Source organism: Erpetoichthys calabaricus, chromosome 14 (genome assembly GCF_900747795.2).
Source record: "Erpetoichthys calabaricus chromosome 14, fErpCal1.3, whole genome shotgun sequence".
Classification (NCBI taxonomy): domain Eukaryota; kingdom Metazoa; phylum Chordata; class Cladistia; order Polypteriformes; family Polypteridae; genus Erpetoichthys; species Erpetoichthys calabaricus.
In genome coordinates this window covers 22222751-22240260 of record NC_041407.2, presented here as the reverse complement: position 1 = coordinate 22240260, position 17510 = coordinate 22222751, and the positions used below count along the sequence as shown (strand labels likewise).

Sequence of the window (17510 nt, the reverse complement as noted above, 5' to 3'; positions counted from 1 at the left end):
AAGTTAACCCATGCCATGGGCACTAACACACCCCCATACCATCACAGATGCTGGCTTTTGAACTTTGCGCTGATAACAATCCGGATGGTCCTTTTCCTCTTTGGCCCGGAGGACACGACGTCCATGATTTCCAAAAACAATTTGAAATGTGGACTCGTCAGACCACAGCACACTTTTCCACTTTGCGTCAGTCCATCTCAGATGAGCTCGGGCCCAGAGAAGCTGGCACCGTTTCTGGGTGTTGTTGATATATGGCTTTCACTTTGCATGGTAGAGTTTTAACTTGCACTTGTAGATGTAGCGACGAACTGTGTTAACTGACAATGGTTTTCTGAAGTATTCCTGAGCCCACGTGGTAATATCCTTTACAGAATGATGTCGGTTTTTAATGCAGTGCCGCCTGAGGGATCGAAGGTCACGGGCATCCAGTGTTGGTATTCGGCCTTGCCGCTTACATGCAGATATTTCTCCAGATTCTCTGAATCTTTTGACGATATTATGGACAGTAGATGATGAAATCCTTAGATTCCTTGCAATTGTATGTTGAGAAACATTGTTCTTAAACTGCTGGACTATTTGCCCACACAGTTGTTCACAAAGTGGTGATCCTCGCCCCATCCTTGCTTGTGAACGACTGAGCCTTTTGAGGATGCTCCTTTTATACCCAATCATGACAAACACCCGTTTCCAATTAACCTGTTCACCTGTGGAATGTTCAAAACAGGTGTTTTTTGAACATTCCTCAACTTTCCCAGTCTTTTGCTGCCCATGTCTCAGCTTTTTTGGAACGTGTTGCAGGCATCAAATTCAAAACGAGTGAAGATTTGCAAAACAACAATAAAGTTTATCGATATCTTGTCTTCATAGTGTATTTAATTGAATATAGGTTGAAAAGGATTTGCAAATCATTGTATTCTGTTTTTATTTACGTTTTACACAACGTCCCAACTTCGTTGGAATTGGGGTTGTATTTCAGAGATTGCCAGGATCCAACGTGCCACCCTGATATAGTGGTATCCTGATGGTAAGATATAGTAAGAAAGCATACATGTCGATACCTAATAAGTATCCCATTTAAATAGGACAGAGGTGGACCGTGGCATCCTGCGTCCTCTCAACTCTAGGCACCTCGTGGATGTGATGGGTCCTCTGGCAGCACACAGATAATTTTAGCTTCGAGGTATGAAACGGTAACAAGTGTTCATAACTTAGCTGATTAGACTTGAACAATATCATTCTGGGGGTCCAACAGACCACTACCTATTTCACTGATCATTGGGGTTCTACTACAAAGAGTTTGGACAATGGACTCTCTATATGAATGGGCACTCTACATGGCACCAAAGCAGGCATGAAGTATGAACCATCCTGAATCACCACACCACTGACTGGACGTCTAATGCCAGTTTTGGGCAGCAAACCCCCTCATCTTGCAGTATGCCTTGGTGAAAGCTGAAGAGATACATGTCAGAATTTTCAATAAGGTTTACCACAGTGGGTTCTGGCGTGGGACTGACCTGGTGGTGTATGGCACCTACACTGCCCGCTGGTCCTGGATTGATGTCACATGCAGCATACTATAATGAATGAAAGCAGTCTATTCTCCCCATCCCACCCTAAGTCTATTGTCACATGGAAACAAGTATAAGAAAATCCAGGAGAGCCCACCAGAGACACAGATCATGTAGGAGATGTTCTGAGAGATCTCCCGATCCCGTGATTTGCTTCCTGGTATCATGAGAGAACATAAATTGTGAATGCCACATTTAGAGCTTAGTAGCAGATTTCACGTCCTCTACAGTCCCTGAAACGTTCAACAATTTACACACCATCCACCCAGATCTGCTGATGAGCTCAAGTGGGGAAGAGAACGGCAAAGAAATCAGGCTTGTGAGCAGAAATCGTGCTCTCTGCAGCCACTTCAGGCGAGTCAAGGGCATTATTAGTTACTATGGTGACTTTAATTTACAGTTATTCCCTGAGCGGGCTGACAACTTCAGGAAAATGTCATTACCTAACCCTACAATTTGTCTTCAAACGGGCAATTTACCAATGCTCTGGCGCTCACTGGCTGCTGAGTGTCACTAATTACTAGCAGCGAGGGGGGCTGGGGGTGCTCAGCACAGAACCAGACTGGGAATTGGCCATCAAAAGTTAAGCACAACATGAATGAAAAGCACCCCGAGGCACTTGAGTGGCACCGACGCCATTAGTCACACGCGGAATCCGCTCTTCCGGGATTTAGCCGGTGGGTTCCCTTGTCGTTTGAATTCTTGTGAGATTAGAGGCTGAGCCCTTTGGAAGACTAACGGTGGGTTTCTACGCCATAGGATGTGTTTCTTTGATTCGGCTCAGTGGGGCCTCTGTGGAATACCCCCTTTGTGTCCTTGTACCAGCCGTGGTAGGCGCCTTGCCCAAATGAGACTTTCCTCAGCACTAAGCAAAATCTATTGTACTGGCATCTGCATTACTGAAAGACCCCCTGCATGTCTTTAATGAGCATTTGAAGGTGAGCCTTGAGCACGCATAGTCCCCCTCTGCACTGGAGCCGGGCTGGGGGGGGGTTATTATATGTGCTATAATATGCTAGATATGGTGCATTCGCATTGAGCCACTTCCTCACCCTTCACACCACTTGATAATATCACAATGACATTTTTTTTCACACTACCCCTAGTAGATGGAAAGATGTTAAGCAGAAGGGAGACGTCTCCCATTGAGTCTGTTCCCACAAGATGGCTGCTGGTTAACAAATGTGTGGGATTACAGTGCCAAGAGGTTGTTAGAAGTGCCGGTATAGAGTACTAAAAGAATAAGCGATGGTATGGTATGGATTATCAATGTCTCTCCTCATGGAATTTGCTCATGGCAATGCCTTCCTCATCGCCACTCATCCATCCAGAGATGGCAGCGACAGAATTCAAACTCAGGACCTTTAGATTACAAAGCAGAGGAGCTCTCAGTGGTCTGCAAATTACTGACTCAGAATCCTCGGGTTTACTGCCATCCTCTCCCACGTGAGGATTTGAAGCAAGGAAGGAGGTTGGGACCATAAGGACTACGTTACTGGCATCAGTCCCACACCACATAAGGCCAGTAGGGTTTTTTAATTCCACACTGGTGGGCTGCTTTGCACCTTTGGGTGGTGCCATACCAGTGCCCATTCACATTGCTCAGTTGTACCACCCTGTTGCCTTTTTATACCACCAGTGCCATTTCAAATTACTTGGTTATAATCCTCTGGGATTATCTCTCCTCTCTTAGTAGCAGCTTTGTGGCACACCTGCCCACCACTTAGGGTTATTTCACAGCACTTTGGTGGACCACACTGTTTTGCACATTCTTGTTCTTCACACTGATGTCTTTTATCACACTGGTGCCCAGTCTTATGGCCTACTTGCACTATGCTGTTAGCCAGCCTAACCACTTAGTATCACCAGATGGGTGCCATTCACCTAATGTGCTTTTGTGCCAATTCCACCACACCTTTTGTTGTACCCCCTTTCCCACTGATTCATTTTAACTATTCCCTCTACTCCAAGTCTTCCATTGCAGCCCTTTAAGCCACCATGTGGCCAGAGTCTTTCTAGCAAGCCATTGTTTTATTGTTTTTTTTTTTTTTAATTTTCCCTTAATCAGCCAAAACAGGGACTCTGCACATCAGACCCTCAAGTACAAGAAACAGAAACAGAAGGGGAAATGAGCAGAATATATAATGTCTAATAACGTTTGATTCATTTTCACGAGGTAGCCTGCTTGCATCTACAGTCTCAATAAAAAAGATTTCACCGTCCTGAAAGTTTTATTATTATACAACATGAAAGTAGAGTGAATTTCATTTTGATGTTTTCGAGACTGATCAACAGAAACAGACCAATTTAATATCAAAGTGAAAACAGATCTCTGCAAAGTGGTCTAAATGAATTACAAATATCAAGCACAAAATAATTACTCACCTACATACGCACCCCCTTCAAGTCAGCATTTAGTAGACGCACCTTTGGCAGCCATGACAGCCTTGAGTCTGAGCACACAGGTCTCTCTCTATCAGCTCTACAGATCTCGACACTGATCGTCATCTCCCATTCTTCTTTGCAAAACTGCTGAAGCTCACGCTGACGGTGAGTGAACAGCCTTTTCAAGTCCAGCAACAAATTCTCAACTTGGATTGGGATGTGGACTTGGACTCGGCTGCTCCATCTCATTAATGTTGTTGTTTCGCAGTGTGGTAGATAATGAAGCCTTGACACACAAAGAGGTTTGGGGCAGACTCCTGAGAATACTTGAGAATTGGCTGCAAATGTGAAAAAGTTTGAGATGTGAAAAAGTTTGAGAAAAAAACAGAACTGCTCGGTTTAGGAAACATGGCGGATATATAGTTGAACAGCAGGAAGAGGAGGGATCTTGGGACCGGAACCAGAAATGAGGTCATCGGCCTGCAACTTCTTGGAAATTATGTCATTAGGAAGTGACGTCTTGAGGGGCAGAAACGGAAGTGACGTCATGTGGGGCAGAACCAGCATTGATGTCTTCTGGAGCTGAACCAGAAGTGACGTCTTTGTGGGAGCCAGGCGGAATTTCCCGCATTTGCTCTGCGGGTTAGATAAGAGAAAGGATTCACGCATTCTGCCAAGCCCTGGTCTGACCAGGAATTACCTTCTTTTAAGCTCTTTAGCTGCCTTCCATGCAGACGTGTGTGATGGCAGCCATTCCAGTGCAGGTTTGGCTTCATGATTTGGGTTGTGGTCTTGCTGGAAAACAAATCTTCTTCAGATTTCGGGTTTTCGTCAATGCATTCAATTTAAACCTCACAAGCCTTCATGGGCCTGTTGCAGAGTAGTAACCCCACAGCGTGATGCTGCCACCACCGAGCATCACAGGTGGGGATGGCGCGTTTTTGAAAATGTGCACTGCTTGACTTACATCTAGTCTGATTCTTGAACGAGAATACGTGTCGGGGGACCACCCGTTAAAAAGTGTGCAGTGAAAAGCGGCAAAATACTGCCCTGAAAAGGCTATACCCATGGGGCTTCTCCCTAAAATACCCATTAGCCCAATTTCTCCAGTCCATGCATTTTAAAACTGCCGCCGAGGTTTCAGGGAAAGAGCAACTAATACTGAGCAAAAGACTTGATGTAGAGAGGAAGAGAAAGCTGAAATTTCTGTTATCCACTCAGGAGCACAGGAGCACAAGATAACTGAAGCTTAATAGTTAATTTGCACGTTATAATGAGTGCTGCAACCGTGGAGACAGACAGACAAACAGACAGACATGTAGATCACTGGGCTCCACACATTTGTGAAGAGCCTCTGTCTGCTACGATAACTATTGTATCGCTATATGAGACAACAACAGCAAACAGAGTTTAGACAGTCATTGCGGCTCATGAATAAGCAACGTTTTAAAGCACTGTGGCTATTTTGTCATGGCATGTTTGCATTTTCAATTAGATTGTAATGTTAAATTTCATTTAGTTTTTCATTTAGATGTGCAGACAGACGGTGGGTGTTGTGCAGCCTCATCTGAGCTTCTACTGGTGATGTTAGACAGATTTGTTGATTCAAGTGTGTTGAGCACTGAAATCTGCATCTCCTGTGGCTCTTCATTATCAGCTCTCATAACGGCAGTCCTTTTAATGGAGTTTGACACACCATTTACTTCAAATGCATATTTTGCAGTTTTTATTTTTATGAACTAGGGGGCTCTGCCCCCCCTGCTCGCTTCGCTCATTAACCCCCGGGCAGGCGCTACACGCTAGCTACTTCACGGCTCTGCTGCTCACATATGGGGATGCGGATGCACAATTTAAACAGATTGTTATTTTCATGGGAATTGTTACATATGCATAATAGAACTAACTATTTTACATTAGAGCAAGTAATTAGCCATAGTAAAAAATAGTACAGCGTAATAAACTAAAAGAAAATTATGCTTCATATTGTGTTATAGGTATTGGTTGTGTTATACATTTTTGTTCTATTTGGGTTTGAAATTAACACGCAAATACTTTTTAAACTTAAACTTTTACTGTAAAACTTCAGTAAAAACTATTTTTTGAATTAACTTTTTGTCAATATCGCATTGAATTTTGATTCCGTGTTTGGAGTTACATCGTGACAATGCAACGTATAACTGCTCATGAGTGAATATCGTTTCTTTCTCTCTAATAAATAAACCGACTTTTTCGAATGCTTGTCCCTGTGATTTGTTAATTGTCATAGCAAAAGGTATTCTAATGGTAAACTGTAAACATTTTAATACGAATGGCATATCAAAATCTACTTTGGTGTCTAATGTTATCTGCGAAAGATGCTCTACAATTCGTTTCTTGTCACCTATTAAAATTTTACATGTCAGAATTGTTTGACCAATTTTGAATACAACTAATCTTGTCCTATTGCATAGTCCTTCACTCAGACATAAATTACGTAATAACATTACAATATCCTTCTTTCTATAGTAATTCGGCTGGTGGAAGACCGGATGGTGTTAACGGTTGTAGATATTCTACAGGATATTGTAAGCTGATGTTTTCATCTTATTCACCATCATCACCAACTGTTTCATCACAGTCTATTGATACTCATTTAACCAATTTGCCGTTTAAGCAATCGTCAATTTTTGCGTTAATTCATTTGACTTCATTGTGCTATGATTGCCCAAGTACTCATTTCTTCTGTTGATAACCCTACGGGATGAAATTCTTCAATAGGATTTGGACATAATAAGTCCATAATAATAAGTCATCGGACCTTACTCCTTTTCTATGTTAACTAATGTTGTCTTATTTTAATTTCTTATTTTGTCTTTTACTTTTCTTTTCTTCATTATGTAAAGCACTTTGAGCTACTTTTTGTATGAAAATGTGCTATATAAATAAATGTTGTTGTTGTTGTTCTTTAATTGGGAACTTAAAGTGAGGAAAACGTAAAAATTTATAAGAGCTGAGAGAGCAGGAACTGTGTCTGACAAAAGCATTCACAAAAATGAGAGGTGAGAGGACCGCAGGCGTGGGCCGTTAACCGGAAATGTTTGAACGGAGGGCGAGACTTGAAAAAATCTCTTGGCAATAGTCTTGTCTCAAAATTTATTTTTATAGTAAAGAGATATAGCTGCCTTTTCTTTCAGTCTTACATTGACTCCTACACTATAATCATAGCGCTGAACAAAAGAGAGAGCGCACACACAGCATGTGCAACAAAATATCGCTCACGTTTACCACTCATCCATTGATACAGTTGAATGCTAATTTATAATTTGATGCTACAGAAACTGTGGAAGAAACCTTCGAGGAAGACAGGAATAGTTCAATCAATCAGCTTTTATTCAGTCACAGACGAGTACATGGATTCGTGCGTTGCAAGGCAGAAGAGCGCAGATTCCCCTTTTTGGTTGGCTTTATATTTTTTTTCCTTCCTCCCCACATCCCCTAACTTATCAAAGAGCATAATATCGTTTACCTAAGCATTTCATCTTTTATTGTACAAATGGGCCATCTGTTTCTGTTTTTTGTATGTGTCAGATGGACCCTAAAGAAGGAAAGGTCATCTTTTCCTGTGTCTAACAGACGTGTTCCTAAAGAGGAAATTGTCCTCGGTCAGCTTACTGCACCCTGTCTTATGACAGACGCCTGTATCAATAACCTGCCATTATAGCAAAACAGCTTTGTCAGCTTTTAACCCTTAGTAGCTTACAAGCAGTAAATTTTTCTTTCACAGAAGGTTTATCCCTTACATCAGGTTATGTTTCTTTACCGAACATGCAATGTGCTCACTGCACACTTGACACACATTAATATGTCTAATAAGGTTTTTTAGGAGACTTTCCGACTGAAGCTGATTCATCATAAACAGAAGCTTGCTGTCTGCCAGACCAGATCTTTGCACTTCAAAATCACCGCCCCTACTTTATGTGCCACCTTCATGAGACGTTGGATTGGTTTAGAAGTGTGATACTCAGTGAGCCATCTACTGTAATTGTTCCCACCCAATTGTAACCAAAACTCACTCATGTTTGTCGCCGGACGTATATATTATACATTTGGATTCAGCGAGACTAACTTACGTCAAACATGGTGTTTTAATCTGATGATGAGAAAGCTCTGTTTTGGTCATCCCACCATACAAAATTCTTCCAGTTGACTTCAGAGTCTTCCACTTGCCTGCTGCTGAGATGTCCTCTATGTCTGTTCTCTCTTAAAGCTGTGACTGGTGAAGCACCCAGGCAACAGTTGTTGTCTGCACAGTCTCTCTAGTCTCATCTCACGTGGCTTGTAACTCCTTCAGACAATCCTGTTGGTGGTCTCCCTCGCTAGTATTTTTCTAGCATGATCAGTCAGCTTTTGTGGACGGACTACTCTGGTAAATTTACAAGTTTGGGTCCAGCTACGGACCTCCGCAGCACCACAATTCAGTAGCTTGGCTGGACAGCCAATTGGATTGCAGGTTTGTGTCACCTGGTTTACTCGACTTGAGTCAGCTAGCTCCTCCCCCAACCTAAACATAACCACATTGTAACCAGGCATGTCACTGGCGTATAGATAGATAGATAGATAGATAGATAGATAGATAGATAGATAGATAGATAGATAGATAGATAGATAGATAGATAGATAGATAGATAGATAGATAGATAGATAGATAGATAGATAGATAGATAGATAGATAGATAGATAGATAGATAGATACTTTATTAATCCCAAGGGGAAATTCACAATAATGTGAATTCAGTATAAAGTAAGGTGACAATCTCCTCAATGAAGTGGAGCTCTGGAGGTCCACATCTGGGGTCTTTTGAACAGCTCTGCCGCACTCTTTCCGTTCCCTAATGACTGATTTAACTTGGACTCCAAGTGAAATTCAGGGACTTGGATATTTTCTCGTCTCCATCCCCTCACTTGAGCTTTTCATTCCCCTTTTCATGGAGTTGTTTGGAGTGTTTGTTTGCCATCATTGTGTAGGTTAGACCACCACCCTGACTCAACACAACTTGGACTTTCCACATACAGTAGAATTTTTACTACAGTCAATTGAAACCCCAGACAGGTGGTCTCCATTGATGTAATTTTGTGACTTCTAAAATGGAAAGAGTGCAGCAGAGCTGTTCAAAAGACCCCAGATGTGGACCTCCAGAGCTCCACTCCATTGAGGAGATTGTCACCTTACATTATACTGAATTCACATTATTGGCAGCACTAGTGATGATTTAGGTAAAGGGGGTGAATACTTATGAGATCAAGTATTTTGTGTTTTATAATTGCAATTAATTTAGACCACTTTGCAGAGATTGGTTTTCAATTTGACATTAAAGAGTCTTTTATATGTTAATCAGTCTCAAAAAAAACAACTTAAATCCACTGTGCTTCCTTTCTGTATAAAAATAAAATGAAAAAACCTCCAAGGGGGTGAATACTTTTTATAACCACAATAAAAAAAAAATGCAACCAAGGGCAGAGAAGGTGGGCATAACGTGCCCCTCATACAGCACCTGTGCTGTTAATCCGGAGTGATCCTGTGGTTGAAGCAGCTCGCTCCTGTCTCCTCACTAGAGATCCCCCTGGTGGAGGCGAGAACTGAATCGTGGGGATGGAGACTGGCTCCGGGAGGTTTGGCAGAGTCCGTGACTTCTCCAGCACTGGCGCTTTCCGGCTCGTGGGTCTGAAAGAGAAAACAAATAAGCGAGCTGCAGTGAGCAAGAAGAATAACAGCGAGCAGTATGGCAGGCCAGAGTGCTACCTGGATGACACACATGAATGATGAAACACACGTGTGCTTCATCTGCTCCTCTTTGTCTCTTCTTCTCCTTTCAGCTGCTTCCATTTAGGGGTCGCCACAGCGTATCATCCGTCTCCATCTATCCCTGTCTTTTACATCATTTTCTGCCACCCTGACTGCCTTCATGCCCTCCCTCACCACTTCCATAAACCTCTTCTTTGGCCTTCCTCTTTTCCTCTTGCCTGGCGGTCCCATCCTCGACATTCTTCTCCAGATGTACCCCTCATCTCTCTCTTCTCTGCATGTGCCCAAACCATCTCAATTGAGCCTCTGTCACTTGGTCACCAAGCTGTTGTACCAGTGTTGTCCCTCTAATAGACTCATTCCTAGTCCTATCAGCGCTCATTACTCCATGCGAAAATCGTAGCATCTTCAGCTCCGCCACTTTCAGCTCTGCCTCCTGCCTTTTTATCACTGTCACCATCTCCAAACCATACAACACAGCTGGTCTCACTATCGTTTATAGAACTTCCTTTTCACTCTTGCAGATGCTCTTCTATCACAAATCACTCCTGACACTCTTCTCCACCCAGTCCACCCTACCTGCATGCTCTTCTTTACTCTCCGTTGCTTTGGACTGTTGAACCCAAGTATTTAAATTTGTCTACCTTCACCACCTCTGCTCCTTGAAGTCATACCCTTCCAGCACTTTCCCTTTCCTTCACGCACATGTACTCCATCTTACTCCTACTGACTCTCACTCCCCTTCTCTCCAGTGCATACCTCTACCTCTCCAGGTTTGCCTCAACCTGCTGTCTACTCGCACTACACATCACAATGTCATCCACAAACATCACAGTCCACGGGGACTCCAGTCTGACTTCATCTGTCAACCTGTCCATCACCATGGCAAAGAGGAAGGGGCTCAGAGCCGATCCATGATGTAATCCCACTGTCATTCATATAGCACACCTCACCACAGTCACACTGTCCTCATACATATTCTATACCACTCTCACATACTTTTCTGCTACTCCCATCTTCCTCATACAGTACCATAACTCCTCTCTAGTCACCCTGTCATGCGCTTTCTCCAAGTCCATAAACACACAATGCAACTCCTTCTGACCTTCTCTGTACTTCTCCATCAACGTTCTGAAAGCAAATATCGCATCTGCAGTACTTCTAGCATGACACCATATTGCTGCTCACAGATCGCCACCTCTCCTCTCATCCTGACATCCGTCACTCTTTCTCATCTCTTCATGGTGTGGCCGATCAGCTTTATACCCCTGTAGTTACTGCAGCTCTGCACATCATCCCTTATTCCTGGAAACTGGTACTGATATACTTCTTCTCCATCCCTCTTTGTCTGTCTGCTCCTATTTTATCCCCTTTCTCTTCCTTTGCTCTTCATCCTTCGTTGGGTCAGAGACTGCAAACCCATACTCTCCTTTAAAGCTTCTCAAGAACAAACTGCATGAATAAGTGAGCTCTGCCAACAACGTCTGTTCTTATGTAGCCCTGCTCCACTTGAACTCAAACTGAGGTTGAAGACTACGGCAGCCTCTTCTGGATATTCGGGCTGATCTGAGGTTAAGCTTGTTGAGCTGACCCACTGATAAGGGAGCTGTTTTGGTATGTAGACGACTAGGTCTTCCCATTTTCCCCTCTATACTCTTTATTGTGTAGACCTAAGCAAAATTACAACTTCTTTACGTATAGCGTTCTTTAGTGAGCACTGCGAACGACTCGTAGTTACAATGCAAGTATACCTTGTACTAATTACCAAATACAGAACAAGTACTCACGAAAATACAGATTTGTTAAAACACATGGAGGCCAAGGTAGAAAGTAAATTACACTATCTTTCATACCAAACAAGGCAGAGCAATAGAACAAAGAGGAGACGGAGTTACACTTTTAAGAACGTACTGTATTATTATAGGTAATGTGCCCAAATTATTAACAAAGTAAATTGAGTGTGACGAAAAATACCATTATAGCTATAATGCATCTTGCTGCCATAGGAAGCTTATCTTTAGTCGAGCTTGGTCTTTGCTACCACATGGCCTCTGAATGGCCTCATGCCAGTCTCCATGTGGCTGCCAAGACAGAGCTCTCTTCATTATGGAGAAACTGGCAAGCGAGAGTAGTGGTCTTCTCCTTATGACAAGATGGCAAAAGAGAAAAACGAATAGGTGGTGTGATCAACTTATACCATTTGTGGCCGCTAAGGGGCACCTTTGAGTCCCAAACGCCAGACGCAACTCAGCTGAACGCAGATACAGGATTCAATAAAGAGTTATTTATTTTACTAAATAGCCTTCAAAGGGTTAAAGCTGGTCCAGCATTGTATAATATTCCAAACAGCCCCTCCATCTCCTTCAACTCCTCCTCTTGTCCACTATCTCCTAACTCTTATAATGCAGAAAAGGCAACCTCTTTTATGCCAGACCTGGAAGTACTTCTGATATCCCAGCACTTGCACGTTGGAAGCACTTCCAGGCCAGGTGGAAGCCCCCCAAAGTAATGGTAGTGTTCCCCTGCAGCTCCCCCTGGTGGTACCCAGTATTCTACCCAAAAGGCAAGAGAAAATGAGAACAAATGGAAGAAAAGATGTAGAGAAAAAGTATACACAAAGTAAGGGTCTGAACCAGGAGAACAAAAATGAGGACAAAAAGGATTGCAGAGAGTAGAAGAACAAATCTGAATTAACACAACACACGCACATCTGGGTAGTCGGATAAGGAAGTGAACCGAGAATGACTGACAGGATCACGACATCTGAAGCCATGCCCCTTACTGAACAAAAGCTGGCAATTTAGTGCAGCTGAACCGAAAAACAAAATGGCGTCAGAAATCGGCCCAAAAATCAAAAATGAATTTTAAAAGAAAGCATTAAATAAAAACAACTGGATTTCTTAGTGTTCAAAACCCTACCAATGATATGCAGCTCAATACTAGAGCCAGAAAACAAACTGTCAACAACTTACAAAACTTCACCAGGATCCTGATACCCCAACTGGTCTGCCCATCAGGAATACAACTCCCAATATCCCCGGTGGGAGTACAAATGGGAGTCCCACCAGAGGGATGTTGCCACCCTGTGTATATGGCCCCAGGAAGCAGTCTCTCCCTCTGTCCTTCCATTATGACCTTCCAGGTGGGAGGCATTTGTATCCACATCTTTCCACTATGGAATCCCATCCAGACAAGGAATCGTCATCTCTCCATCTGTCAGAATGCCAGACCTGCGTTTGTCATTCCAACAGATGGTGCATCTCTAACATTTTAAGTAATAAAATGACCTGAGTTTGTCATTCCAACAGATGGTGCATCACAAACATTTTAAGTAATAAAATGACCTGCATTTGTCATTCCAACAGATGGTGCATCTCTAGCATTTTAAGTAATAAAATGACCTGCGTTTGTCATTCCAACAGATGGTGCATCACAAACATTTTAAGAGGTAAAATGACTTCCGATTCACATTCCAACAGATGGTGCATCTCTAACATTTTAAGTAATAAAATGACCTGAGTTTGTCATTCCAACAGATGGTGCATCACAAACATTTTAAGTAATAAAATGACCTGCGTTTGTCATTCCAACAGGTGGTGCATCTCTAACATTTTAAGTAATAAAATGACCTGCGTTTGTCATTCCAACAGAGGGTGCATCACAAACATTTTAAGTGGTAAAATGACTTCTGATTGTCAATCCAACAGATGGCACATCACCAAAATATTAAGTAATAAAGTGCATTGCATCTGTCATTCCATCAAATGGCGCATCACAAACATTAACCCTGCTTTTCTGAATCACTTACCAAATGGCAAATAAAATGATGCACTGCAGATGTTAACGCTGAGGTCTACATTGATTTCTTAGGTTTCAAGCCATCTTAGACGGGTGCCGCCCTAATACAATTATAACAGTGCTAAATATCACAAATATACAAGAATATTAAAACAAGTGTATTTTGCACTGTCCTTAAATCCGTTCATTCTCCTTTATACATTTTAATTTCTGAGTGTTTTAATCCCTATTACAGGCACTATATAAATAATTATGTTTTATTTTAGTGATGCCACTCTCTTTGGGTCTTCACAGGGTATGACAGGCCAAATTAGTGTTTCATCACAAGTTTCATCACAAGCTTAGCCAGCGAAAAGCACAATAAGTCACCAGCTAAAAAAAAATAAAGTGTTTTGGAGCCAGAATTGTCGAGAAGAAGTTTTAAAACCAAACGGTGCAGGACTGGTGGAAGTGATCCTGCTGATATACTGTAAGTGCCAAACAACATACAAAATTACAATATAAAATAGAATCGGGAAACTCAGAAAAGTCAAACACGTCAACTGCATGAAGATGAACACAGACGCCTTGGGCTGAAGGGCACTAGAAGACCGCAGGGGCAACACTGAACGAATTTAAGAGCAGGCAGGACTGGACATCCCAGGCTCAATTCAGTCAAGGAAAATACCTGGGAAAGGTGGGAAAAAACCCAAAGAGTAATACAAGATAATGAGGTGGGAGCTTATTGGTGAAATGAACAGGCAGATTACAAGCCCTACATGCACAACCAACCCAAACCAGTGATGCCCACCTTTCTGGTAGTATGAAGCATCCTACACAAATCTTAGATGCCTATCTAACGCAGGTAGTGATGCCCCACTATGGAACACTGATGTCCTCGTACCGGGTCTAAGAGCCACCAATCTACCATGAGATGATGTCCCATAATATTTATTTGGGCTCTGCTATCAGGGTGGAATGGTGGCTCTGAGGCTAGGGATCTGCGCGGGCAATCCCATAAATGGCAGAAGTGTAAATGCCAGACGTGATTCCACTCTGTTGGACCCTTGAGCAAGGCCCTTAACCTGCAATCGCTCCGTCCTGGGTATGACATTAATCTGAATCCAGCCCTGCAGGGAAAACTTTGGGGTTGCTGGCAGGATTGGCACTCCAGCCACTGTAAAAAAACTCACACTGTTCCACTCCATCCAAACTAGTGTGGTGCTGAGGTGTCACTCGTTGCACGTCTGCACTCGGGTCCTAATTTGGGATCCTGTGGCGGGTGCGGCAATGTGCTGTTTCAGTGTATGCGCCCAACCTCCTCTTCTTCCTTTGCTTTCAGGTTCATGAAGCACCCCACATAAACTAGTGATGCCCTCTGATGTAGGCATTGTGAAGTGCTCCACAATAACCATTATGCCAATACAGAATATAATGTGATATTTCTGTACAGACCACTTAATAATTCATTCATTACATTTATATAGCGCTTTTCTAAGTACTCAAAGCGCTATCCACACAGGGAGGAACCAGGAAGCAAACCCACAATCTTCCACGGTCTCCTTACTGCAAAGCAGCAGCACTACCACTGCGCCACCATGAAACATCATGAACCAATGACCAGGTTCAATGCTGCCCCCACTACAGCCACTTGTGCACTTTGAGCCCTTGATGTGAGACCACCAGCACAACTCGTCGTAATTCTTATACACAGCACAGATGAGTTTCACCCATTTTTAACTCATCAAGAAGCCCCCCTCACAATTCAATGATGCCCATGTGCCTTGAGGAGCTAACCAAACAATGCATTACTTTCTGGGCAAACCAGGGGTGCCCATCAATAGCTGAAACGATGGCCCACACAGGCTTGTCCTACCTATTTGACAGTTGAGATCAAACCCGTGTCACCAATCATCTGCGCCCATCTCTCAGGCATAATGATGCCCTGGTGAACATCACTGATGTCAGCCTTCTTCATCTCACATACCAAGTGGTGTGCATGAAAGGGCACCACACAGATCAGTAATGCCCACCACTTAAATGTGACAAATGTCCTCCAACTAACCTACTGTGCCCCACCTGCCCGACATATTCAGACTTTAGACTCCAGTCTTCTATGTAATAGACCCTTCTAAACAAAGCAGTAATGTCTACCACTCCCAAAGGTCCAGTAATGCCCATTGTTTGACCCCAAACTCAAAGACCATTAAGAATCCAACCCAATACACAAACCAGTAGTGCCCACTGAGTGCCCCTGGACAGACCAGTAAAGCCCATCAGGTACCATCACAGCAGATAGCCCTATCAGTTGACCAACAGCACACCCATGAAGTGCCCAGTTACACCAGTTATGCCCATTTTCTTACTCAACACACAGATCCCTAACAGTTATGACCAGCACCAACAGAGGAGCAATGGCTATCAGCTAATGCTCCCCCAACCCACAGACCAGTATAATCCATCAAATGTCTCCTCCCAGCAGACCCCATCCCAAAACACCCATGCCAGCAATTCCCCTTGACCAACCCCTTCTCCAATCAAATGCAAGTCCTGCCAGTATGATGCCATCCTGGCCAAGAGACACATTCAAATAAGTCCCCCAGGTATACCCATTATGCCCGCTGACAAAGCCACCCCATAATTATCATAGCATGCATCTACCTGACTTCTGCCACCGTGTAGCTCCGGCTTTTCCACGATCCTTTCTTGCAGGAGTTGCTTCTTCGCTTCGGCCGGTGGAGAAAGAACTCCATAAGTTTTTCCAACCCAAACATTTTCTTTTTTTTTTCTGGTAAAGCGGATTTTATTATTGCAACGGCAAGGAGAGCGGAGGAGAACCCTCGGTCTTCACTGAGCCGAGCGGTGCGTGCCTTGGGTTGGCAAAGGGCACCCGCATGCCATTGTGCAGTTTTTTGCTCAAGTGTCGCGTCTACAGTGTGGCACTCTGAGGCCGTCTCTATGGGAAGAACCCGGTTGCCCTCCGTAAAACAAGTCGTGCGGCTTGAAGCTGATTCACTGCCTCCTAAATAATACCTACTTGGTAATTGTAACTTTTAAAATGCCAAATCTGTAACATAATCACAGGTGAGGCCGAACACTGATACAATAACTCATGACAATTTTCCTTTCAGCGTCCTGACTGATCATGAATATTTAATTTCCCTCCAAATAACAGTCATTAATTGTGTTTCGTGGCTCAACGCAGCGCACAAAAGAGCTCGAAATTTCCCTGCAAGAGAGATCACAGGAAATCAAGGCGAACGAACGTCCAAACAGCAGATGGGGGAGGCTGATTGGCCTTTTATTATCCGCTACTTTTACTGGAGGAAAACAAGAAAAAAGTCTTGAATTGCACTGGCATCCCCTCAATGTTTTTTTTTTTCTTCTATGAATACAGAATGCTGTCGTGCAGCGGAAACAACTGTGGAAATAAACACTCATCCAAAGACGTTTAAATCCATGGAACTGGAGTCGATTCTAATAACGCTGGATGCAAGGTAGGAACCAATCCAGGACTGCGGCACACGCTCATGTGAACACAACAACACTACACTAGACGCCACCTCAAGGAACGGTAATGTCCAGCATGACGATGTGAGTCTTTACTAATTAATTAAAAATAAAGTGCGTTTCATAAGCAAAGGGGAACCGCTTCTTCCACCACCAATGTCAAGCAACCACCTGGATGATGCGATGGCAGCCATTATTGTACCAATAATGCACAGTTAGCCAATAAGAAACAGGGGATGATTAGGGTTAGGGTTAGGGTTAGGGTCAACCAGGATACACCCTACTTTTTTCGAAAAGATGCCCAGGGATCTTTAATGACCACAGAAAGTCAGGACTTCAGTTTTATGTCTCATCTGAAGGATGGCACCATTTTTAACAGCATTATTACACTGGGGGATCCACACACAGCTCCCACCAACAACAACCCAAGCTTTCCCAAGATGGTCTCCCATCCAAGCATTGGCCGGGAGCAGGGCATAGGGGCT

The 17510-nt window shown here is 43.3% G+C and overlaps 1 protein-coding gene across 1 annotated transcript in view; it reads right to left on the bottom strand.

Moving 5' to 3' along the window:
- ankfn1 (ankyrin repeat and fibronectin type III domain containing 1) overlaps positions 1 to 16543 on the bottom strand; it is a 514783-nt gene extending 498240 nt beyond the window's left edge. Inside the window, exons 1-2 of the mRNA XM_028818514.2 lie at positions 16177 to 16543; positions 9488 to 9657 (exon numbers count right to left, since the gene is read on the bottom strand). Coding sequence (XP_028674347.2) covers positions 9488 to 9657; positions 16177 to 16289 — 283 coding nt within the window. The 5' untranslated portion in view covers positions 16290 to 16543. The remainder of the gene's footprint in view (positions 1 to 9487; positions 9658 to 16176) is intronic.
- Between the last annotated feature and the right edge of the window lie 967 nt (positions 16544 to 17510).